The sequence below is a fragment of the Oratosquilla oratoria genome, chromosome 41 (assembly GCF_046742065.1).
Source record: "Oratosquilla oratoria isolate Oo_2021 chromosome 41, ASM4674206v1, whole genome shotgun sequence".
NCBI lineage: Eukaryota > Metazoa > Arthropoda > Malacostraca > Stomatopoda > Squillidae > Oratosquilla > Oratosquilla oratoria.
Window position 1 is genome coordinate 23,728,823 of NC_134817.1, and position 25,881 is coordinate 23,754,703.

Sequence of the window (25,881 nt, forward strand, 5' to 3'; positions counted from 1 at the left end):
CACATGTTTCAGCCCATACAAGCTACATTTCATACCAATTATGCTTGCAGAGACAAATCATAAAGAGACTTTTTGATTTGTACCTCTGTATTCCTCCCTGTTCTACACTCACTCTTTACAGCAAAAGAAAACGAGCTTATATATTTACACAAGCTGTATACATGACAGCTTTTTGCAATAATCTTTATGAGCAAATTACAGATACAGTAGACTTTGCCCATTAGTATAAAAATCTACCATTTATCAATACTTAGAAAAATAGCTTTCCATACTGATAACTTCATTTCATTACTGTTGGTGTCTAGTTCCACCTAAAAAATAACTGAGATAGATATATATTATGCTTGATATTATGACAGACTACAGAGGCGATACTAAATCATTACATTGTCAGCTTCGAACAAACTATCCTGAGATTTTCAGCAATCAATGATGAACAAAAATATCATGACTGATAACAACCTCTTACCTTTTATAGTGGTATGTACCTGGACAACATCTTGTAATTACAAATGTACATGTCAGTCTTTGATATAACTACAAGTTGATAATGCACTGTTGGCTATGTAAGATTTACAAGCATAAACATCTCAGGTATCAAGAGGCACTTGAGTATTCTTAAAAGTATCTTACTCCCATATGAAAGTCTCTTATGTCCCTTTCAGTGTAAGATATTACTGTACGGTTATCAAGTTTCTCACATACATATGTATGTATAAATACATACATACATATATATATATATATATATATATATGTGTATGTATATATATGAATATATATTTTCCATTGGTTTTCTTTTATCACAATTCTTCTACAGACTATCACTTGTGTTTAAATCTATACTGTAGTCAGAAGCTATGTAGAAAATTAGATATTATACAGGGAAAATTGCTTCTGCCATTTACATCATAATACTAAAACCATTCCAGAAACGTACATGTACAAGTTCCCTTTATCCCCATCACCTTAGAAACTGAGGCCAAAAAAAAAAAGAAAAAAAAAAGAAAGAAAAAAAAAAAAATATATATATATATATATATATATATATATATATATATATATATATTTTTATATATATATATATATATATATATATATATAGTACATATAATAAAAATGTGGCCAAGTTCACCCTAATATCATAAGATGAAGTGCAGTAGAATATATTGTATCATGCCATCCAAAATAAGAAAGTATGAAAAAAGTGCTGCTACATATACAAAAGTAATGATCATTCAAATCTACACTAATGGTAGAAAACATGAGTTCTGTGCACCAATTATAAGTGACCATATCAAACTACAATTGCTACTATTTTTTTTTTTATATATATTTTTTTATCATTTTTGGTAAGATTTTGCTACTCTGATTGAACTTACTTATTTCTCACTTTCTGGTCCCATTTTATATTTCCTCCCTGTTACAGTCACATACTACTTTCATAGAAAATGCCTTCTTTTGCCAAATAACACTTCTCCTGATAAACTTCCTTATTATACTTGCCAACTTTCTCACCCTGTTAACTTTTTCCTTGCATCCTCCTCTTCATCAACCTCTTCATCTACCGCCTCCTCCTCCTCCTCCTCCTTCACCTCTTCCTCCTCCTCCTCTTTCTCCTCCTCCTCCCCCTCCTTTTCTTTATTGATATCCTGGTCTTCCCCATCACTTACTGTTTCATCCTCCTCTTTCAACCCCTCCTCTTCTTCATACTCTTTATTTTCATTTACCTCTGTTCCGAGCCCCCATTTTGCCCAATCAATGTCATAGAAGTCTTCAGCCCGACCAAGAACCTTTCCTACCTCCAGTCCAATGGAACCGTTGACCGGGATCTTGATGGAGCCCGTCCTTTCATCCCGTGATAAAGGAGTTAATGGGTTAATGCCAAGCTCTTCAAAACTGTTGATTTTTCTAGTGGCCTCGAGACCAAAGCGTAGGGAATTAGATCGGCGCATTAAGATGTCATCAACACGAAGTGAATTGGAGCGACCACGCACATAGCCTGGAAATAAAATTTTGAGTTAATCCACACTGTAGGAAGTTGGATAAACTGCTCAATAATCAGCAGATTCAAGTTAGATTTCTGAAATTCAAATGCAATATGCCAATGGGTATAAGATGGGTGAAAGGTGGGTATTTGCCTTGGCTGGGACATCCCCACTATGAGGGGGGATGGCACAGCCGGGACCATTCTTTTCCTGAATTAGATGACTTTCATAACAGCCTTAATCAAACACACATTACATAAAGAGTAATTAGTAAAACACATATGCTGATAAAGGATATATCTAGGTGAACAAATAGTATGAATGATGATTTTATCTAAACACACGCATATTAGTGCACATATTTATAATTATCTTTCAGTATTTGCTACTATAATTGTTGTGATTTAGATCATGTGAGTTCCTGTAGTCCTTCTGCTGATACCATGTAACCAGTACTACTTGCCACATGGTTGGATTGTCAATGACTAAACCATTTCCTCAGCTGGTTTTCCACTATTGAGGAGGGTGTGTTGCCTGCAGGCTATCATGATTTCAAGAAAATGTTTGACTCAATAAATCATGAGGTACTCTGGCATCCTCTGCAGGTCTATGGGATTTCTGTAAGGATCACTAACCTAATGTCTGATCTACACTCTAAAACAGAGTGCTGTGAAGTGTGGGGTAGATGTGTCCAGCTTCTTTCCTGTTAATTTAGGACACTTTTCAATACCTGCATGGCCTGGGTATTGGACAGCATTGTCAATTAATGTCACTGAGGAATATCCTTTGGCAACAATAAGGTGACTGAGCTTGCCCTTCCCAATGATGCTGTACTTGTTGCAGAATCATTGAGAGCCTTAGTAGCCCATGAGTCACCGCACAGGATAGCAACACAGCTAGGTATGAATATTTTTAGAAGCTCTGCCATGGGATTCAAACCCTGACCCGTGTGTCCATAATTACGAAGTCAAGACGCTAGCAACTGAGCTACATATGATGGTTCAAAAGGACTGTACAAGTCCCCGACTACGCTTCACGTAACATCAGAAGATCTAGTCTCATTTTCATCCAATCCCCATATTAGGCGAGCCCTCTGACAAGTTGTGTATGCTAAAGACAGATTGAACATTTTTAGACGCTAGGTATCTAGGTCTCCTAGACAAAGACCAAGGTCCAGGTATCGGGGTGCTTATTGGATGCATAGTTCAGTCTATCAATGCATGTGGTAAAGAGACTGAGATCTTAGAGAGCTTGACATGCCTTGGTGGTGTAGTGCATAGTAGTTGTAGATAAGATCAGGAAGTCCTTTGAAGGACTGGCATTGTCTGTGGTGTTATCAACTTACTCAAACAGAGTATATGACATCAATATTCATGCAGTAGTAGATTTGACTTCTGAAGTCATATATGCTCCCTATCTTGCTATATGGTTATGAAAAATGGACAGTAAATGTTGACTTGAAGAGGTATCTCCACATCTTTGGTATAAAATGGCTTAAAAAATCATGGGGTATCAGTGGAATGACTTGGTATCAAAAAGATCTCATTCAAGACTTAACATGATTCATGAATGTCAACTCTAGCTATATGGACATGTGGCACAGTCCCTGATGTTGATCCTACTCACATGAAGATCTTCAGTGACGGAGACAAAGGGGACACTCATTAAAATTATACTTGGGGCGAGGCAGATCCTGCCAAGAGTTGTTTGTAATAGAAAGGATGGCTGCATAAGAGTTTACTCAAAGATACTATAGGGACTGGCATTGTTATATGAGTGAATCTTTTTGCCCCCATAGGTTCACTATTTATCACAAAGGATTTGAATAATGTAATGATCATAAATAAATGGAGATGCTATACAGAAAAGGCATAAGAGACTGATTTAGAAGTCATGAGATTAAGAGCATTAAATAATGTAAGATGAATCAAAATAATGGAGGGAGAGAGGGAAAAGATGAAGGAGGTCATGAGATAAAATGCAAACCAATATTAAATCTTATGGTCAAAAAAAGAAAGACAATGATGGAGAAAACTTAAAGGGAACAAAATATTGCATGTAATGTCATATGTGTTGATGAGTTGGCCTGTAAAAAAGTTACATCCCGTACATAACAGAAACAAAACTAGACTGAATGATTTAGAATGATTGTAATATATAGAAGAAGAAGGAAAAGGGATAGAAAAAGGGGAGTGCTAATACTCACAAAGCTGAAATCTCAACCTGGTTATTGATATTAAACAGCTAAGACAGAAATCATATTACAGTATACCTTTTAACTAAGAATAGTGGGGAAAATTATACTAATCTGCAGAATGCACACACTAAGGCATTTTGGGGAAATAAGAATGCAACTGAATTCCTTGTCACATTGACATAGAAGAGTGAAAATGCAGTTTCATCCCATTTTGGGAGCACATGTTGGACTGAGAAAGATGGGGTCACTGGAAAGTAAAAGAAAGAAAAAAGTTAGGGTGGGCAAACATCACATATTGACCATCTTTCAGTAAAATAAACAAAGATTCTGCTAGCTAGTGTTTGAATACATGGGAAGGTATACCATTTATGAAAGGATTACAAACAGATTTTAATTGTTGAAAATGAATATTAAAACAGAAATTGTGATGTATTTCAAATAGGTAGAGTGGAAATACAAGTCAGATCAGTGATATAAATATGAGTTTCATAGCCTGGACACCTCATACTGTGGTATTGACTGTGTGTTTATATGCAGTCAATACTTTAGATTCTTTGTTGGTACCTTTATGAACCTGAGTCATGCAGCATTCTTTTATGTTTGGAGACAATTCTGCACTCATAGAAGAATGCAGAGTATTTTTCAAATTTTACATCCTCTCTTCTCTGCTGCTCTAGAATATCATTTAAAATTCCTTCTTTCTTCAAGCTCCTGCAGTGAAGGAATGCATGGCATCAACCATGTTTCCGTTTATGTCATAAAAAGTGAGTGAATGGGAGAGAGCAAGGAGACATTGAATCCTTTTCTTATTTTTCTCCTATAAGGAGTCAAAACATATTTTGATTTGGTCATACATGGTAGACTAAGGGCATAGATGTAGAAATGTATGCAGAGAATGAGAATAAAATGCAAGTTAGATACAAACTGCCAGATGGTGAGAGAAGGAGAGGGGGTGAAAATGAAAGTGCACAATTGTAATCATCCATATCAAGAGCATAAAAAGTGAAAATTAAAAGCACAAGGACATGTAGAGAAAAACACTTAAACCATAAAAAGGAAAATAGGTTTACCTGTAGGAAATGCGGAAAATGATGGGATCACAGCTAAAAAGAGAAGAGGAAGAGGAGGAGATGATAAAATTGGACTCATGACACATGATGAACAATACAATCCTTACAACCATGGTGGTGGATGAAGGTAACAAAGCAAGGCAATTATCAATAAACCTACTAAAACCTCAGAGATTGAATAGCTTGGATAATTTGAATTATGATGTCAACATTGCCCCTCCCAATATATGCAATGAACTATTTACATTTACTTTGAAAATTAATTTCATACCTGGAGATATTTGTGGACTGTCGGGAAGGCTGAGTGAATTGGACTTGGCAGCACTTTGTAATGGCGGAGGCCTTTGGAAGGTGGTCGTGCTACGCCTCCGAGTGTCACACAATGATATATTCGACTTGCGCCGTGAGTTGTGTCTTTCAAATGTTTTCTGAGCAGAGAAGGGGCTTGGTCGAATTAGATACCTGCAAAGTATATATATGAATATATTATATATATATATATATATATATATATATATATATATATATATATATACATATATATATACATATATATATATATATATATATATATGTATATATATGCAAAATAACCACAGAAGGGAAACTTGTAGACAGTAAGTATTTTTGTATATTATAAAGATGTAATATACAAAAGTACTTACTGTCTATAAGTTTCCCTTCTCCTGTGGTTATTTTGCATTTTTGTATCACGGTGATGTGATTGCTTGCATAAATATATATATATATACATACATATATATATATATATATATACTTATATTTTGTGCTCATGCATGAAAAAGGAGAACTACATGCACCGCCAGCCTTTTACTTACACGATGTCTCCTTCTTCTAGCTTGAGATCACAGGAAGGGTTGATGATGACATAAGACAGCGAGTTCCGTTTCTCAGATACATCATCATAATCTTCGGGAGGCAACGCTGAGGACAGTTAATACATTAGATAGATTTTGTTGTTGTTGTCATTCCCTAGACTGTCTGTCCGAGCAGTCCCGTCTCCCCAAGGAATAGATGGGACTATCTAATGTCCCATTTCTTGGGGAGACTGGACATTAGATAGATCCTGAGGGGTGGTGGCCATTCACAGCTGCCACCTTCTTGGGATGAATGAATTTCTAGATGGATGTGAGAGATTTGATAGGTTTCTAAAATGAATATGATTCTCTCTGCTTTCTGTCTTGCAGGACTATCAGTAGCAAATACCCATCACTGATTCCTACACACACACACACACACACGTTTTATATATATATATATATATATATATATATATATATATATATATATATATATATATATATATATATATGAGAGAAATTCGCTTGTGACAGCGACATTAATCTGATAATTTTTATGACAGTCATATGTAGGATTTGAATCCACTGCTTCAGCCACCGGTAAGATAACCTTCACAATGCCTTGATACTCTCGACCACCGGGGCTATACCGATATATTACAAGTTACAAGACTTTTGTAGCCTCGTTGGTCGAGAAGATAAAGGCATTATGAAGGTTATCTTATTGGTGGCTGAAGTAATGGGTTCGAATCCTACATGCGACTGTCATAAAAATGATCATGTATGTATATATATATATATATATATATATATATATATATATATATATATATATATATGTATGTGTGTGTGTATTTACCTAGTTGTATTTACCTAGTTGTATTTTACGGGAAGGGGAGCTATGCTCATGGGGTCCCGTCTTCATATCTCATTTTATCTAAACTATTTTTAAATTCATGTATTGTTTTTGCACACACCACTTTCTCATCTAACTTGTTCCAACTGTCTATTGCTCTGTGAGGAAAGCTGTTCTTTTTCAAATCTCTTCTATAGCTGTCTTTTTTTATTTTCTTTCCGTGTCCTCTTGTATTTCTGTCATCCCATTTTATCAGATTCTCTCTATCAGTAATTTCTATGCCTTTCATGATTCTGTAAATAGCTATCAAATCTCCTCTCTCTCTTCTTTGCTCTAGTGTCTGTAGTTTAAGTTTTTGTAGTCTCTCTTCATATGATAGTTTTGAGAGTGTTGGTGCCAATTTTGTAATTGCTCTTTGTATTCTTTCAAGTTTTTTTATACATTTTTTTGTATTTGGTGACCATATCGTTGCTGCATATTCCAATCTTGGTCTTATCAGGGTGATTAGGATTTTCCTCACCATTTCTTCATCCAGGTATGTAAATGCCACTTTGATTGTTCTTATTAAATTATAGGTTTCTCCAAAAATCTTATTTATATGTTTCTCAGGTGACATATTATTCATAATAATGACTCCCAGGTCCTTCTCATTTTCTACTCTTTTTATTCCTTCTTCTCCCAAATTATATGATCCTGTTATTCTGTTTTTGCTTTTTCCAAATTCCATTATACTACACTTTTTTGTATTGAACTCCATCTCCCACTTCCTACTCCATTCTTGTACTTTATTTAGATCTCTCTGTAGTGATTCACAATCTTCTTCAGTTTTCACTCTTTTCAGTAATTTTGCATCATCTGCAAAGAAGCTCATATAGCTTTCAATTCCTTCATCCATATCATTAATATATATAGCAAACATTATTGGGGCCAGAACTGTTCCCTGCGGGACACCGCTTATTACTTCATCCCATTTTGAGTGCTGATCTCTTATCACTACTCTCATTTTTCTTTCTTGCAAAAAGTCTTCCATCCAATTTAGCAATTTACCTTGTATTCCTCCTTCATATTCTAATTTCTTAAGCAGCTTCTTATGTGGTACTTTGTCAAAAGCTTTTTTTAGGTCTAGAAATGCACAATCAGCCCATCCATCTCTTTCTTGTATTATATCTATTAGCCTTGAATAGAAACATATTAAATTGGTGACGCATGATCGTCCTTGTCTGAATCCAAATTGCCTTGGATTTAGTACGTTGTTTTTTTCCAAGTATTTTACCCATCTACTTTTGATAATTCTTTCACAAATTTTTGCTATTGTACTTGTTAGAGAGACTGGTCTATAGTTGGTAGGTTCTTCTTTATTTCCTCCTTTATATATAGGTACTATATTTGCTTTTTTCCAATCTTCTGGAACTTTTCCTTCTTTTAAGGAACTGCTTATTATGCTATGTATTTTGTCTGCCAGTTCATTCCTGCATTCTTTCAGAATCCAGTTTGCTATTTCATCTGGCCCATGCGATTTTCTGACATCAAAATTACCCAAGTGTGTCAATATTTCATTCTTTGTTACTTCTATTTCTTCCATAGGGGGGACTTTTTCTTTCCACTCAATCTCTTCAGGTTGTATATTTTCCCTTGTAAACACTGATTTAAAATGTTTGTTCATAATTTCTGCCATTTCCATTTCCTCAGTGTATTCAACTCCTCCTTGTCTCAATTTCTCCAAGTCTTGTTTGTTTTTCAGTTTATTGTTTACAAATCTGTAGAATAGTTTTGGTTGATCTTTACACTTTTCTATAACATCTTTTTCATATTTTCTTTTTTTCTCTCTGCACTTTTGTACATATTCATTTCTATAACCAGTATATATTTTCCATTTTTCAGGTCTTCTGTGTTTTTTCCATCTGGTCCAGGCTTTGTCTCTTTTGTCTTTTAACTCCCTACAACTTTTGTTGTACCAGCATTTTACATATTCTTTTTCTTGTTTTTGTCTTGGGACATACTTTTCCACTCCTTTTTTGTAAATTTTTGTCAAAATATTCCATTTCTCTTCCACTGATGTTTCTTCTTTGTATATTTCTTCCCAGTTTTCTTGTTGGAAGAATTCTCTTATTTTATCAAAGTTTGTTTTTTCATACATCATTCTTCCTTTTCTATATTGTTCATTTCTTTTCATATATTTTTCTTCATTAAGTTCCAGTTCAATCAATATGTGGTCACTTTTACCTATTGGTGTTTTATATTCAATCTTGTCCACTATTCTAGGTTCAGATGTAATTATTAAGTCTAGCCTCGATGGTTCTTCTTCATTTCTATACCTAGTGTTCTCTTGTATCCATTGTGTCATTGAATGGTCAGTAATCATCTCAAGTAGAGCATTTCCCCATGAGTCATCACCACTCTTTACTGTCATTTCTTCCCAGCAGATTTCTTTGCAATTAAAGTCGCCCATCATAACTATTCTTCCTCCGTCTTCCATTATTTTAGTTAATGCTATCTTTGTGTCCTCTAGCATACTTTTATATTCACTCTCCTCCCATGAGGCTGTTTTCGGAGGCACATAATTGATCACAAATTTTCTGCTCTTCTTATCTCTGTCTTCCACTTCTATCATAATCATCTCTACTGTATTCTTTCCATATATGACACCTTTCACATTTATATCCTTCTTAGTCAGGAACATAACTCCACCCCCTTGCTTTTTCTCTCTGTTTCTAATCCAATAATTGTATGCATCATGTCCTACACTGTTGGGTGGTAGTGGGCCTTTTAATTTTGTTTCTACAATTCCCATTATGTCCGGTTCTTTTTCTTTCAAATAATCATTCAGCTCATTCAATCCTGTTATTAATCCATCTATATTTGTGTAAGACACTCTTAGTTTTCTGCCACTTCCATTGTGTTCCCTGTTTCCCTTATGTTTTTCTTTTGTGTGTCGAACTTCCTTAGTTTCATGTTCACTACTCTCCAATAGAATCTCTCTTTCTCTGACTCCGTTCTGTTCTCGTTTTTTGTCTTAGCTTCCAGTCTTTTCTGCTTTTCTTCCTCTCTTTCCTCTTTATTCATTTCTCTTTTTATCCATATATTTTTGTATTGTTCACTTGTTGCTAGTTTCCCTGTTTTGGATAAGATATTCTCTGCCGTTGTTTGTGACTTGAATTTAATCTTAATTGGTCTCGTCTTGTCTGTGCTATACTTTCCGAGTCTAAATTTCTCTTCGATTTGTTTCATAATTCCTGGTTCATCTTCCTGAACTGATTCTAGTAATTGGCTTACTTTTTCATTTTCCTCTTTGATTCTTGTGGTTCTATCTGTGTTGTGTTTCTCTTCCATTCCTAATATAATTATACATTTCTTCTTGTCTGCTAAATCCCTTACTATATTCTCCTTTTGTCTCATCACTTTAATAACTGAGTCTTCAGTATGTTCTTTCAATTGCTGTTTGACTATGTCAGTGAATGAAATCTTATTTCCTTCTTGGGTTTGCTTCCAATTTTTACTTTCTTTAGCTATTGTTTCTCTGTTTTCTTTACTATTCTTCTTCAATTCCTCATTCTCCCCCTTTACCTCTCTTAACTGTCTTTTTAGTTCTTCTATTTCATCAGTTAAGTTTCTATTCGCCTTTTCCAGTTCTTCCAATCTTTCAACCCTTTGTAAAATGGTGTTCATATGACCTAACCTACTCTTCAAGTCCTCGATCACCTTATCAACCTTCATCTCTAGTCTTGTCAGTCGGGGGGGGGTTGTGTCCCCCCCACTCTCTTTAAATCCCTTGAAAATATTCTCATCACTTTCTACTGTATTGTTCCTATCTATACTTCTAATCTTTACATTCTTATTAGACATTCCGTCGTCCTCCAGTTCGTCTTGTGGTCTTTTGTTTACTTTACGGCGGTCTATTTGGACCAAGTCCTCTACTTCCTCATTACCTTCCATTTTCCCAGCAATCCCTCCCCTTCTCCTCTTTCCTTACTTTCCCACTACCTCACGAGCAATTTCCCCCCCCCCCTGCAAATACAAAAAGGCACTTCTCTTTGCGTTGGTATCCACAATCTGCACTTTTCTTCAGAGCGTTCTTCAAGCCGTCCGTTCGTTGAAAGTGTGTGTGTGTGTGTGTGTGTGTGTATATATGTGTGTGTGTACACAATTATATCAGAACAATGTAATAATACATTCATAAAAATATACTACAACCCAATAAATCAACCAATTGCCTCTGGTCTCTCTTGTAGGAAACCTACAACTCCCAGGTTAATGTCCCAAAAATAATTCTGGGGAAAAGAAATATTGTTGTTGACTAGGGACAGTACGTGTGGGACAGTGTTAAGTGAAGTGTTCAGTGTCATCTGTACGATGGGTGCATTTTGAGCAGTTTGTTTCTGTAACTAGGCATATTCTGAGCTGGTGCTTCCTTTGAATATAAGCGCCATATTTGCAGATTTCCAGTCTATTTGCACTTTCCCTTCTTTCTGGGAACATAGAGTCAGTAAATGTATTTCATAAACTATTTGTTATCTACACTTTTTTCAATATTCAATTTGAGATTCCTTCGGTCCTTGAGACCTTTCTTACTTCCTGTTTCTTGGGTTATTTAGAAACCACGTTCTTCCGCTGTTGTTTGTGGCGTCCACGTTTCCTCACACTTTTCTCTGCAAATTCCCCTTTTTTATTGAATATTTACTTGAACCTTTCACTCATTATGTTAGGTTATATTCTTGCTTCATATATGACCCCTTCAATTTTCCACTTGGATGTTCTTCTCTTTGCTTCAGATTACCATTCACAAATCTAAAGAATAGCTTGAGTTGATCTTTACATTTGTCAACTATATTCTTCTCAAAGTTCTTTTCCTCTTTTTTTCTAACATATTTATTTCTGGCTCGTCATGTATTAATTCTATTTGTTTATTTATTTATTTTTACTTTTCTACTTGCTTTCTGCCATCTCTCCCTTGCTTTGTCTCTTTCTTTTGCTTCTCTCCCACTCAGATTTGGGCATGTACTGTTCAACTTTTAAGTTGCAAAATTTCATGAAGGTGCCCCATTTCTTCTGTGTTTCCTTTTTCTGAACTTACACTCACAAAGATAATTCTACTTTGAATGAACATTTTCATAATAATTTTGATATACTAATTACAATTCATGTATATATCCAGTTTGGGCTTTATCACCTACTTCACTATTCCAAATACTTATGGACCTATAGGAAAATGTATTTCATTTTTTCACACATTTGGCTTTTCCAGTTTGTTCTTGTGAACCCATGAGCCCCCACCTCCCCGATCTCTGATGAAAAGATCTCTTCTGTCAATGTACTCCATCCTCTTCAGCGACCTGGACGCTGCAACCAAGTCACCCCTTTCTCTTCTATGCCCGACGTTGGTAGACCCAATGCTTTAGTCTCCTCGTATGGCTCATCTGTTAAACTGGTAATCAGCTTCACTGGTGTCCTTTGTATCTTGTGGACCTTGTTTACATATTTCACCGTGTGTGAGACCATACCGACAATACATTTAGAAGAAGTCGGGTTTCTATGAGCTTTTTCATCAACTGTTCATTCATATAATGAAAAAGTCACTTTAATGTTTTGCAATAATCCATACGCCTTTCCCACAATTTTGTTGATATGTGAGTCAGATGGCATATTGTTTTTTTAATAACACTCCCACTTCTTCCTCCTTTTATGCCATAGTAATGGATTCGCTTCTCAAAGAATAATTCAATGTTGGTCTTTCTTTTTAGCTATAGCCCATTTCCAATACTATGCAGTATTTGGCATTGCAATCTATTTTCCATTCTTGATTCCAGTCGAATATAGGGTATTGTGTGTGCGTGTGCGTGTTAGTATGCATGTTTGTGTATGTGCATGTCTGGACGCGCTTGTATGTACGTATGTGTACGTAGGAATGCTGCATATTCATGTGTAGACCTAGGTGTGTGTGTGTGTGTATGTGTGTGTGTGTGTATATGTGTGTGTGTTTCAGTGTAGAGTTATCTTTACTTAAAACCAGCAAGTTATTTTAAAAAACCATAATGTTGATATGACAGATCTTCAGCAGGGTTAGAAATATTTTCGAAGCAGCCCGCCCACACTGACGAGATTCAACGGTAATATACTGTTGGATCTTGTTAGTGGGAGCGGGGAAACATGCTCCGCTCTCGTTGGGCGCAACTCTCGTGGCTTGTCCCTCTTCCGCGGCTGTGTTGAGAGTTTGTCTGCCCCACGCTTCGCACCAAATCACGCGACTTTGTGCTTTATTCTAACCACCAGAATGGTCGAATTTCCTCTGGCCGACCCTTCCACAAGACTTTTACACCCTTGAACAACAGGTTGGCGCCTCTAACTCAAAAGCGACAAATTTGAAGGTTGTCCCCCTTCCGCGGTCGTAGCCTCAAATTGTCTCCCACTTGCCACCCATCCACCTGTGCTCACTTACCTAAGCTCTGCATGCGAGATCGGACGAGTTGGGCGATCTCCGCCCTCTCGATCAGGTTGCTGTGGCCTTCCTTCGGGTCGTCCGATATGTTCAAGGAGAACTGCAACAACGAAACAGAGGCCGGGGGAAGACCCAGGTTATATACACAAGGATGGCGAGGTGCGATGAATACGCGCTATTCAAATCTATATTATCTCCAACAACTGACATTATTTGTTTCATCGACTGCTAACTTTTGTTAAGAGGTTAAAAATGAATATATAAATGTATATATCCAAATATCAAAGGTTGTTAGGTCAAACGGAAAGTCTGTCTAACAATCATGAAGCTCAAGTGTATGTAAGCATGTGTGTCGACTAAGGTGTGTATGGCTCCGTCGTTAGTACAACACACGCCGCCTTAACTAAGAACAAATTTATAGCATTACAGCCTAAGAAATCTACACTTTAGCACGTACAGCTCAAGTCCTTTGTTATCTACATTACTTTCTATAGCATATTACAATACTTACATTGTACTACAGGTGATAGATATATACATACATACATATTATATTATATATATATATATATATATATATATATACATATATATATATATATATATATATATATATATATATATATATATATATATTCGTATGTATAGGTGTTTACAGACCGACTTCAAACTCTAAAATACTGGTTCTGCATGTCACGCGTCATGTGACAGAACCTTACGTAACAACAAAGGAAACACGCTGTGTTACCTAGGCTTTGAATGTACCTTGAGGGACCAACAGACAAAGACGACATGCGAGGTATGGGGGGGTGACCACCAAGAACCAACCGCGCACATGCTCCACCATGCCACGTGATCATCACGTCTCTCGTCATTGTTTTCGCAGGTCTTCACTGCGGCAACTACGCACGTGTGGTAGGAGGCCTGCAGTGATTCATCTACACGTGCCTTCATTAATCAGTCACTGAATTTACGACCCAGTAACAACCCCGAGAACGGTGCTGCATCAACTTGTGACAGATTCTGTATGTCCCACCCACGTGTGACAGCAGCCACGCACGAGACGGATGCTGTAGCCATCGTCCACTACCAGGACGTGTTGCACTCACCGCCTAACATGTCTACTAGAAGACCACAACTGGAAGAGGATAATGTTGCTGCTGCTGTTTGATGTTGTCGCCAATGAAGTAGACTTTAAGGACATCATTCTTAAGTGGTGTTGTTGGTGTCAGTAATTGTAGTGGTATTTGGTATTAGTTATACTGGTAGTAGTGGTGGTACTGTGGTGGTGGTGTTTTTGTGATGGTAGTGGTGGGTTGGTGGTGTCTATGAGATAATGAGTCTGTTGTCACCACTTCCACCATTTCCTCCTCTTTTGCTTTAATAATCCATTATAACGGATTCGCCTCTCGAAGAAAAATTCACTGTTATTATTTTTTTTCCTTTTGTACTATTGCTCGTGCTGGTATTGGTGTTGCTAGTGATGCTGGTGGTAGTAACACTAGTGCTGGTTATATTGGTGTAGGTGCTGGCTGTTGTGCTGGCAATAGTGATTGTGGTAGTAAGGGAGGTGATGATTACGACGATGACGACGCTGACATCAAGGATGATGACAATGATGAATGATAATGACAGCGGCGAAGGCAACGACGATGGCAACGATGATGATGATGATGATAATGATGATGATGACGACGATTATGATGAGAATAATGATGACAATGATGATGATGATGATGACGACGATGATGATGGGAAGAAGCTGTTTAGCATCATGTCCTCACAAGATTCGCTGGCAGCAGACAGGCAGACACATAGGTAAGATCCTGTGGCCTGCTGCTGCTGCACATAATTATAGTACCGTACCTACAACAGCCGCGGCGGAAGCCCACCCACGTGCATAGTGAGACGAGCGGACCATATGCAAGTGAAGGGTCTGCTTCCTCTCCACTGGCAACTTACTAAACAGTGAACCAAGAGCTACGCCGCTGCCACCAGGAGAGCAGCAACAATTACGTCGAGGTTGGAGCGATACATTACATTTGTATATGTATATATATATATATATATATGTATATACTGTATATATATATATATATATATATATATATTATTTCAAGCAACCCACGATGGATGATGCAGTAACCAAACCTATGTAGTGTATTGCACAGTGACCACTTGGATCTTGTTTTTTTACAGATGGGTAATTCGACAATTACAACAGCTGTTACGCAAATGACATGCCAACCGATGGTCTTTCATAAATGCACGCGGCTTTCAGAGAGCGAAAGGCGCACAAGAAAAAAAAATGTTTTACAGATTAGTCGTTACAATTTAGTCTTTACCCGTTTTGCAATAGAGCCCAACTGAAACCTCCAACAAAGAAAATCAGAAGCACAACATACATACATTCATACATACTTTGCAGCCCAGTGCCTACATCGCGAGGCAACTACACCAGTGTGTGTGTGTTTGTGTGTGTGTGTGTGTGTGTGTGTGTGTGTGTGTGTGTGTGTGTAGAGAGAGAGAGAGAGAGAGAGAGAAGGGGTGGGAGAATACAAGAAGCTGCAGCGAGAGGAAATTATCTCGCCGCATCTACAGCAACAGCAGCAACATTAAAAACAACCGCAAATATCAGATGGCAAACAGATCTAAAAACAAAACAGTATAGACCGACTGGAAAATGAAAAAAGAAAGAAAAAATAGCGACAGCAGCAGTAGCGCGAGGCACACCGACAAAATCTCAATCCCCCTCCTCCTCAGAGCGAACGCGACCCCAGAACTCTTGCCGCTGCCACCAGTTGTGCCCCTGAGGTGATCTGCCTCGCGGACAGGTGGCGAAGCACTCGGCCAGGAACGCTGCGTCAGCTGTGGCAAGTCTCGTATGTGACTTCAGGGACTCTTGGACTGAGTGTGTGGGGGAAAGTAAACGAAAGAGGGAGGGAAGGAACAACGGGCTACTGCAAGAGGAACAGGAAGAGGAGGAGGAGGAAGAAGAGGAGGAGCAGCTACCACGTGAGTGGTCTGTCAGTGTTTAGAGCAACGACGAACCTTCTGTACCTAACAATCTACCTATCTGCCTACCTATCTACCTACCTGTGCAAGTGCATAATTGCCTCCAGCAAGAAAACATCTAAATACAAGCCTTTATAAGATCTTGCCCTGGAATCCATAGACTTTTGTTCATCCCTAATGTTAAACAAATAGTCCAATAGTTATGTATTCCTAAAGAAACGTGCATAAACGCACGCACGCATGCACACAGACATACACAAACACATATATGTACATACAAACATATACATAGATACACAGGCGCAGAGTAAAAGCACAGCCAAGCACGCAATCACATATATGGACATGCAGACAGAAACGCGTACGCACACACAAATTGTATTCGTACATACTCTATAAGCATACATGCATAAATATATATATATATATATATATATATATATATGCATGCATGTATGTATATATCAGTAGAACTATTTTTTTATCGTAGGCTGTTCTTGTAAGATACATTCTATCAGTATATAAGGCCGGCCCCAAACCGTTCTCTGTATATACATATTTATATCTATATCTATAAAAAGGGCGATGATTCAGTCTCCTACAGTTCCACTTTTACCGGTAGCCAAGTCAAACTTGGTATTTTAGTGCACTTGTATCTACGGAAGGTTTATAACATGATCCAATAATGATATCTCCAATAATGGAATAACAAGAAATATCAACTTCGACAATAATAGCCACCCCATTAAAGAAACCACGCAACTGCTTTGTATCTCCCAAGATGTCAGAGTTCTCTCATCAATCTCTTCAGCCTCCAGGTGTTCCGTGAGTCTTCACTTTGTACTGGTGAATACTCATCTCCCGTTAGGATGTGTTTTCATATTTGGTTACAATATTTTCAGACGCTCTGCGTGGTAAAATGGTTGCAGACAGGACTCGTGATCAGAGGTAACGACGATAAACGACAGTCGGGTTTGATTACTTGAAAGGCTTCATTGCAACTATTGATTTGCTTCACCGTACATACATGATATATATATATATATATATATATATACATACATACATACATATATATATATATATATATATATATATTTATATATATGTGCAACACTGAATGGGTCCCTGTGAACAAATATACATTTTTATCAACCACAATTCACTTTAATTCTAAGCCATCAACAACTAGAAACTCAAGGAGGCCAACATGCAGAAATTGAAACGTGGTACAGCCAAGGACTCGAACCTGCGCTAACACGTGACAAGTGATAGTGACTTATCCGATTATGCCATCTCTTGATGGCACGTGACAAGTCATAGTGACTTAACCGATTGTTCCATCTCTTGATGGCACAATCGGTTAAGTCACTATCTCTTGTCACGTACTAGCGCAGGTTCGAGTCCTTAGCTGTAACACGTTTCAATTTCTGCATGTTGGCCTCCTCGAATCTCTCGATGTTGATGGCTTAGAATTAAAGTGAATTGTGGTTGAAAAAATGTATATTATATCTATCTATTTATCTATATATATATATATATATATATATATATATATATATATATGCGCACGCAATTTACTGTTTTATTGATTAGTGTCGCAGTTACGTTGAAGACTGGAGATGGAGCTCTTTTCATTGCTTGATATGCATCACAACATTATAAACCGTTATTGTCCTTGAATTATGTTATTGATGAGTGGAGTAGTTAGCTAGAGACCGAGCTAATCACAAGCTCTGAGCTCTCATTTAAGAAGATAATTGTCGATCACGAGTCTGACACGTGATACAAAACGTTGGTCAAGCAACTACATATGCTCACATTCATTCTCAGATAAGGGCGTGCTTACACACATGTAAACACACGCACACACATACAAATAAGGACCTATCTCAAGTTGGAACAATGCATGGATTTGAAGCCAGGTATGATAGTTTGGAGTAAGAGACAGGACTACACTAGCGTTGTTCCTTTCCTGCATACTGTCATACAATTAAGTTAATACACACACACACACACGCGCACGCACACGTCAATCATGAAGCAGCATAAGCGGGGAGGGGGGTTGTCGTTTCACAAATACGTCGCCAATCCTTAAAGTTTCTCCCAGCAAGCTCCCAGGCAGTCACCCTTCCCATCCCACAGGGCTAATGGCAGACTCGATCGATTTGCCTCAGTCATGGATTTTGTGTGATTTTCCTTCGTCTCTTCCAACGAGTGTCGTCTCTTGTCGAGACAGGAACGTTGTGGATCGGGTCAACATCATCAGGAAGACGTGCCACATGCCCATATACCCGGAGTTCACATTCACGAATAATCCTGGTAATAGACTTAGACTGAGCCTCGCGAATAAGTCTCTAATATGATGGAGTTATTCCAGCGATACCCTATGGTTTTCCATCGGCACTTGTTACAAAAAACGTCGACAAGTCTCATCAGTTCAGTATCTAATGCTCATGTCTCAAAACCGGGAAACAGGACAACATTGTGCACTGAATATCACAGTACTTTCTGTCATGTACCTTATGCGATATGTGGTGTATTCTGTGCCGACCGAGTTCCTGTCTGGGATCCGGCGCCAGGGTCTATCGAAGTGTTTGCGGAAGAGTCTGACAAAACGGCGCACAAACGTCTTCTTGTTATCGTGAGAGTCCGGGAATGGATGGATCTCAGCGCCCAACCTGTGGCTCCGGAGTGAGCGCGAGGTGGCAAGGGGAGGTGACCTACCCACATCTATCGTCACGAACAAGTGACAACGAACAAACCCACACTGATAAGAGGAGGCACCCACCGGATCAACCTTAACCTCGTCTTCTTCCTCTTTCTGCTCCTGTTGTTGCTGTCACCGCAATGTACTGGACGTGCAATCTATTGTTATTCGGATCTGTCAATTTAATGTAACGAACCCACTGGAACTTTGATCCCAGTGTCGCGTTTTGTCATGTTTCTCAGATCCGACGCGTGTGATGTTCACAAACGTGTGTGTGTGTGTTTGTACGCACACATACATTAATGCTTGTGTTTGTATGTGTATGAGTGTGTTTTCTGCGTGCGTACATATGTGTGTGTGCGTGATTCACCATGATCTTAGGTCGCATGTTGGACTTGTGATCCACATCTTGTACCCTCTCGGATGAGAGCTCAAAGCTCTTATATCGCTCTGTATATGGGTAATTATGAGATCTAACACACATACACACACACGCACGCGCGCACTCACACACACACACACACACACACACACACACATATACACAACTCCTTGCCCAACAATGCGCGCGTGTGTGTGTGTGTATTTGTGGGTGTATCTGTTTGTGTGGCTCTGTGTGTCTGTGTGTGTGTGTATGTGTGTGTGTGTACGCTCGCATTTACACAAACATGTTTACAACTGTCTTACAATTCTTTCACACAAAATGGCTCTTATGTTGGTCACAGGGCTTCCTCCTCTGAAAACGGGCACTACACTGACACTGTTCCATTCTACTCTCATTGAAAGTGCAACTTGGTCCTAAATGTCCCTCAACCTCAGTGAATACCTGCATACCTTCAACATCCAGTCTGAGATCCGTCAGGGCCCTGAAACTTCCCTTACATCGAGGCTTTCCAACACACTGTGTATTTCTTGGACTTCCACTTCGATGTCTCTTTCAACACAACACGACGGAACCGACGACGGGCACCAGCACGAGGCGGTCGATCCTCTGAGAATGAGTCATCGTGAAGCGTGGATCGTGTTTGTATGTGCCTGTGTGTGTGTGTGTGTGTGTGTGTGTGTGTGTGTGTGTGTGTGTGTGTGTGTGTGTGTGTGTGTGTGTGTGTGTGTGTGTGATTTACATTTATCAACCACAATTCACTTTAATTCTAAGCCATCAACGTCGAGGAACTCGAGGAGGCATACATGCAAAAATTGATACGTAGTTAAGCTAAGGAAACGAACCTCCGCTAGCATGTAACAATTGACAGTGATTTAGTCCATTGTGTGTGTGTGTGTGTGTGTGTGTGTGTGTGTGTGTGTGTGTGTGTGTGTGTGTGTGTGTGTGTGATTTACATTTATCAACCACATTTCACTTTAATTCTAAGCCCTCAACGTCGAGGAACTCGATGAGGCATACATGCAGAAATTGGTAGGTGGTCAAGCTAAGGACTCGAACCTACGCAAGCACGTAACAAGTGACAGTGATTTAGCCCATTGTGTGTGTGTGTGTGTGTGTGTGTGTGTGTGTGTGTGTGTGTGTGTGTGTGTGTGTGTGTGTGTGTGTGTGTGTGTGTGTGTTTGCATATGACTATAACGCAGCACCAGTGGAACCTGGGATGACTCGGTTTTGTGCTTTGGAAGTAAGTGGATATGGCAGTTATGAATTACTGTTCACGGGTGGGGGCTCATCTTTGTGGGAAAGCGCCTTGTCCTTGGGACGACACAACGGTACACAGAATGTCGATATCATTGTTGCGATATATTGGTGGGGATGACGGCGATGATGGAAGTTATCATGGCTGAGATGCTGGTGTTGATGGGCCTGTTCAGGAGAAAGGCGGCGGCGGCGGCGGGGTTAGTGATGGTTTTACATGAGATGAATGTAATAGTGAGGTGTTCATGGGAAATGTGGTGATGGTGGTGGTGGTGGTGATGGTGATGGCGACGGAGGCGCGAGTGAGAATGGAAGTTCATAACTGAAGGTCGGTGGGGGGCATTCTTTTATGTTAGATGTTCGTAGTGGGAATACTTAGATGTTCGTAGTGGGAATACTTAAATAAGGACAGCCGTGGGGGTGGGGGGGGGTTGGCAGCCATGCTCGTGGGCTTCTCATGTCGCAGTGGAAATAACGACGGGCGGATGGGTAGGGTGTGGCTGTGGGTGCCAATGCGGAAATCTCACGTGTTGGTGACAGTGATTACTGAACTGACAATGGAAGCAATCTTGCTATTAGCAGAGGCAGTGCTATTAGTGAAAGCTTATACTAGTGGTGCCAGTGAGTTCAGCAAGGGCAGTAATGTTAAATACTAGTGCTATACCTAGATGCAGTAAGGTGAATGGTGCGCTATGGTTGTGGCTGTGAAGAATGATGTGGAAGCGGCGTAGCCGTGCTGGATTGCTGACCACATCTTGGTCGGATGTGGGTTGTGGTGGTATAGCTAGTTTAGAGTTAAACATGTGATGGAAAAGTAACGTTCATGAAATAGTGGTTATGGATGAAGATAGGTGTTGGTAATAGTGGTGACGATGGTGGCGATGGTGGTGGTGATGGTGATGATGGCGATGGTGGTGATAATGGTGGAGTTGGTAGTGGTGGAGGTGGTCCGGAAGTGGCGATAGGACGATTGTTGTCCTGGCCCAGCTCAGCCGGTCTGGCAGTAGGATTTCATGGCACGGTACAGGAGGTCGTGGTAGAGCAGTGCTAATGGAATAACAGTGGCCGTGGTTGTCTGGAAACAGTGGCGGAAGGGAAACAACCTCAGAATAGAAGTAAGGGTGGAATGGATGTATTGGTGGTTTCAGGGGCGCTAGTGATGATCGTCGTCGCCGTGGTATGGTGGTACTAGTAATGGTACAAGTGATTGTAGATAAAATGGTAATGATAACAGTAGAGTTGATACTGGTGGTGGTATGGGAGGAGATAATATTGATAAAATTGTGTCGGTGTCAGTGGTGGTGGCAGTCACCACGGGGGTGGGGACAATGGTGTTGTTGCTGTTGGGTGGTGGTTATCATGGTGGTGCTGGTACAAGAGGAGGTAGCGAGTGCGAAGCGGAGGCAGAGGCGGGAGCGGGTCCGAAGGACGGGGCGGGAGGGTGGGGGGGAGGGGAGGGGGGATAAAGATGGGCTGCAGTGGTGGTACATGGCTCACACCCCAGCGTAGCAACGTTATCGCAGGTGGGTTCAGCGACTTTTGACTTCAGGCCATGATGTACAAAGGTTCCATTTGGTGATAACACAGAGAGAAAGAGGAGAGAGAGAGAGAGAAAAACGGGAGTTTAATCGTGATTCCTGTCTAATGAAAATAATAAATAAATAAATAAAAATTAAAAGCAGCCGTCAACAATGCACTTGATCTCATATTTGATTCTACTACCGTTATGACAATACTGATGTCAAAGTATACATTTCTACAGTCAAGGATTACCATATAATTGTGCTGAAAATCGAAAAACATAGATTCCTCTTTTTCCCACGTATCGCTTGACATCACCGCTCTTGTTTCTAGGAACTCTGGATTGGCTTTGGAGCAGGACACCATTTTAAGTCCGGTTTTTTAAGTAAGATGTGTTTGTGCTATTGTCTGTCTATGGTAGTTGCTTTCCTGTTCTTAAACCTGTAAATAATTAATCCTTTTTTATTTACCAAGTACATAGCAGCACATTGTGATTACTCACAGCTTTGGACCATCTAAGTCGGTGGTACTGCCAACGCTTGATGCACTAACGAGTTGCGCGACCACTTCAGTATTCCTCAGTAAGGGCAAGAAAACAGCGGCAAATGGTCTGCGTGTGGCATCCAGTGGCCGAGCTCACGTCGTCTCTCGAACTGCTCTCTGGTCCTTTACCCAACAAGTGAGATGATCAAAGCCAACATACCAACAATCGAGAGATTTGTCATGAAGCTCTGCGGTCTACGTGGGGGACATTTTCACAACGCCATCAAGCGGTGACGCTTTCCATCAGCACCACCTTCGAGTAGCTCATCAGGTAAGACAAATTGAAATAATAGGGGGGGGGATAATAACCTTTTACGGGATTATGCAGACATTATGCTTCCTTTTATGTAATAACAAACACGTGTTCCTCTTCAGAGCGAGAAGACGCGGGACAACACGCCCACCAAAGACCAAAGGGAATGGTGTCCGGATTTACTCAACGCTGTATCAGCTACTATCAACACGACAACTCTCATTATTAGTTCAAGGGCTTTACAAGAACTTGACAAGGGGCTTACAAGAACGTGACAAGGGTGCTTACAAGAACGTAACATTTGCAAATGCAAGACAGAAGGATGTTAGGCACCTTCCAAATGCTGCCACTGCGCATAGCACTCGCGCACTTCATGTTAATATAAAGATTCATGCACCCATGATGATAAGTCACGAATTTCAACTATTTATGCTACTGTTTGTTTACATTTAAATGGAGACAAATTTATTTCCCGGTATAAATCTATTTTCATATATTACAACTTTTCTCTTAAATGGTTACTGTAAACTAAAAATGGAGTTGTTTGTAGCCTCAAAAACTATTGAATTGGAGTCCTTGACCTAAAAATGTACACTTTTTATACCCATTATGTCTCTATAGGTACAGCAAAGCGAGAGATATCAGGTTTAAGTGTACTGGGACGGCTAGGGGCTAGAATATGCGGACATTTGAGATACGAAGAGCAATCGAACACTGTTTTTTTGTCTATTTTTCTTTCTTTTTCCCCGATACCCATAATGCATCTCCACACGAAAGGGGACCATTGCATCGTGACTTGAAGTCGACACGGTCAACCCTTTATATCTTGCCCTTAACCCTTTAACAATTACAGCAGTAGCTAGGCAGCCATGTTTAGAGTCTGCGCCAAAGGCGGAGGCAGCCATGTTTAGAGTCTGCGCCAAAGGCGGAGGTAGGAATAGGAATGGTATCAGCAGCAGCGTCAACGTAGGGGCTTTAGGTTAGGACGGTACCTCGAGAGACAGGAAATCCGAGTCTGGATAAAGGATGAGTAGGAGGAGGAGGGAGAGGGCTAAGGAAAGAACTACTACAGAAGAGCTTCCTGATGTCCTGTTAAGGCCTGCAATGCCAGGGTAGTTCTGCCTGCCTGCGTGGCGGTCTGCAGGCCAGTAGCGCGATCTGATAGCTGTCTGCAGCAGCTTCTAACTACTACCGCCCATGGGCGCAATCCAGCCATTCTCTTAGGAGGTCGCCATGAGACCCGGTAGGGCACCTCGAGGTCCAGTGATGGTGCAAGGAATGTTGTGGTAGGTGGTGGGGGTGGACTCAAAATACTTTCTTAGGAGGAGATGCCAATTGGAAATCGTGCAAGTTGCTCTAATGAGGGGAAAAAAAAATCTATATACTCAGACTGGTGCTCCTGACACAGGGAATTATGTTTTATGAAGATTTGCATTCTGGATCTAAGTACAAGGTAGCATTCCTTACCGGCGTCTCATCAACCAACGTGTGTAAATGCCCAAGCGCTAGAAAATGCGACAATACTGGTAATACTCGTGCCTAAACACGCACAAACCATCACATACACACACACTTACATACACACACACAGGCATACTGGTGTAGGGGTAGAGAGCTCGCCTACTACATAAGCAGTCTCAAGTTCGGTCCCCACCCTGTGCAGAGAAGCACCACAACACTGTTGGGCAAACAGTACTGTTTATGCGTGTGTGTGTGTGTGTGTGTGTGTGTGTGTGTGTGTGTGTGTGTGTGTGTGTGTGTGTGTGTGTGTGTGATTCAATGGGCGGGAGTTGAACTCGGACCGCCGTAGTGGCGGCCGCGATCGATACCACTGCGCCATCGAGTCGTGTAAATCTATGTGGAATGTGTGTGTGTGTGTGTGTGTGTGTGTGTGTGTGTGTGTGTGTGTGTGTGTGTGTGTGTGTGTGTGTGTGTGTGTGTGAGATTCCCTGGGCGGGATACGAACTCGGACCGCCGTAGTGGCGGCCGCGATCGATACCACTACGCCATCAACTCGTGTAAATCTATGTAGAATGTGTGTGTGTGTGTGTGTGTGTGTGTGTGTGTGTGTGTGTGTGTGTGTGTGCGTGTGTATGAGTGTGTGTGAGCGTATGTGCGCCTCTAAGATGACAACACCCACAGATCAGGCTACAAATGATGTCTGAGTTCATCCGGGAGGGTAAATGGTGTCGCTCATGAATCCAACACGTGATCCTTCCACGACATTGTTGAACCTCTCTCTCTCTCTCTCTCTCTCTCTCTCTCTCTCTCTCTCACACACACACACACACACACACACACACACACACACACACATACACACACACATAACTAAGTATGATAACTGAAGACTAAGATCCAGGATACACGAGCACTGCTCCTTTCCTATACTGTACACTAGATTCAAGTAAATATAACTAGATAAGCACACAAACACACACACCTAAACATTCACACACACACACACACACACACACACACACACACACACACACACACACACACACACACACGCACACAAACACTCGCTCAAACACACACATATACAAAAAGTGCACACACATTCATATATCCCCATATTTAAACAAACACGCACTCAAACACACATACACACGCATATCCACACACACATACACACACAATATATATATATATATATATATATATATATAAAACGCACATACACATACATATATCCCCGTACACACACACACACACACATTTCGCATACATTACACACACACATTCCACATAGAATTCACACACACACAAGGAGGTTGGGCTATAAATAAGCTATGAACTCTCATCCGGTAAGTTAATAGCTGTCAATCACAA

The 25,881-nt window shown here is 40.0% G+C and overlaps 1 protein-coding gene across 1 annotated transcript in view; it reads right to left on the reverse strand.

Annotated features, from left to right (window-relative positions):
* Nucleotides 1-1,067: 1,067 nt before the first annotated feature.
* SLO2 (slowpoke 2) overlaps nucleotides 1,068-25,881 on the reverse strand; it is a 34,785-nt gene continuing 9,971 nt past the window's right edge. Inside the window, exons 2-6 of the mRNA XM_076178426.1 lie at nucleotides 13,366-13,465; nucleotides 6,095-6,200; nucleotides 5,527-5,717; nucleotides 5,256-5,288; nucleotides 1,068-2,002 (exon numbers count right to left, since the gene is read on the reverse strand). Coding sequence (XP_076034541.1) covers nucleotides 1,515-2,002; nucleotides 5,256-5,288; nucleotides 5,527-5,717; nucleotides 6,095-6,200; nucleotides 13,366-13,465 — 918 coding nt within the window. The 3' untranslated portion in view covers nucleotides 1,068-1,514. The remainder of the gene's footprint in view (nucleotides 2,003-5,255; nucleotides 5,289-5,526; nucleotides 5,718-6,094; nucleotides 6,201-13,365; nucleotides 13,466-25,881) is intronic.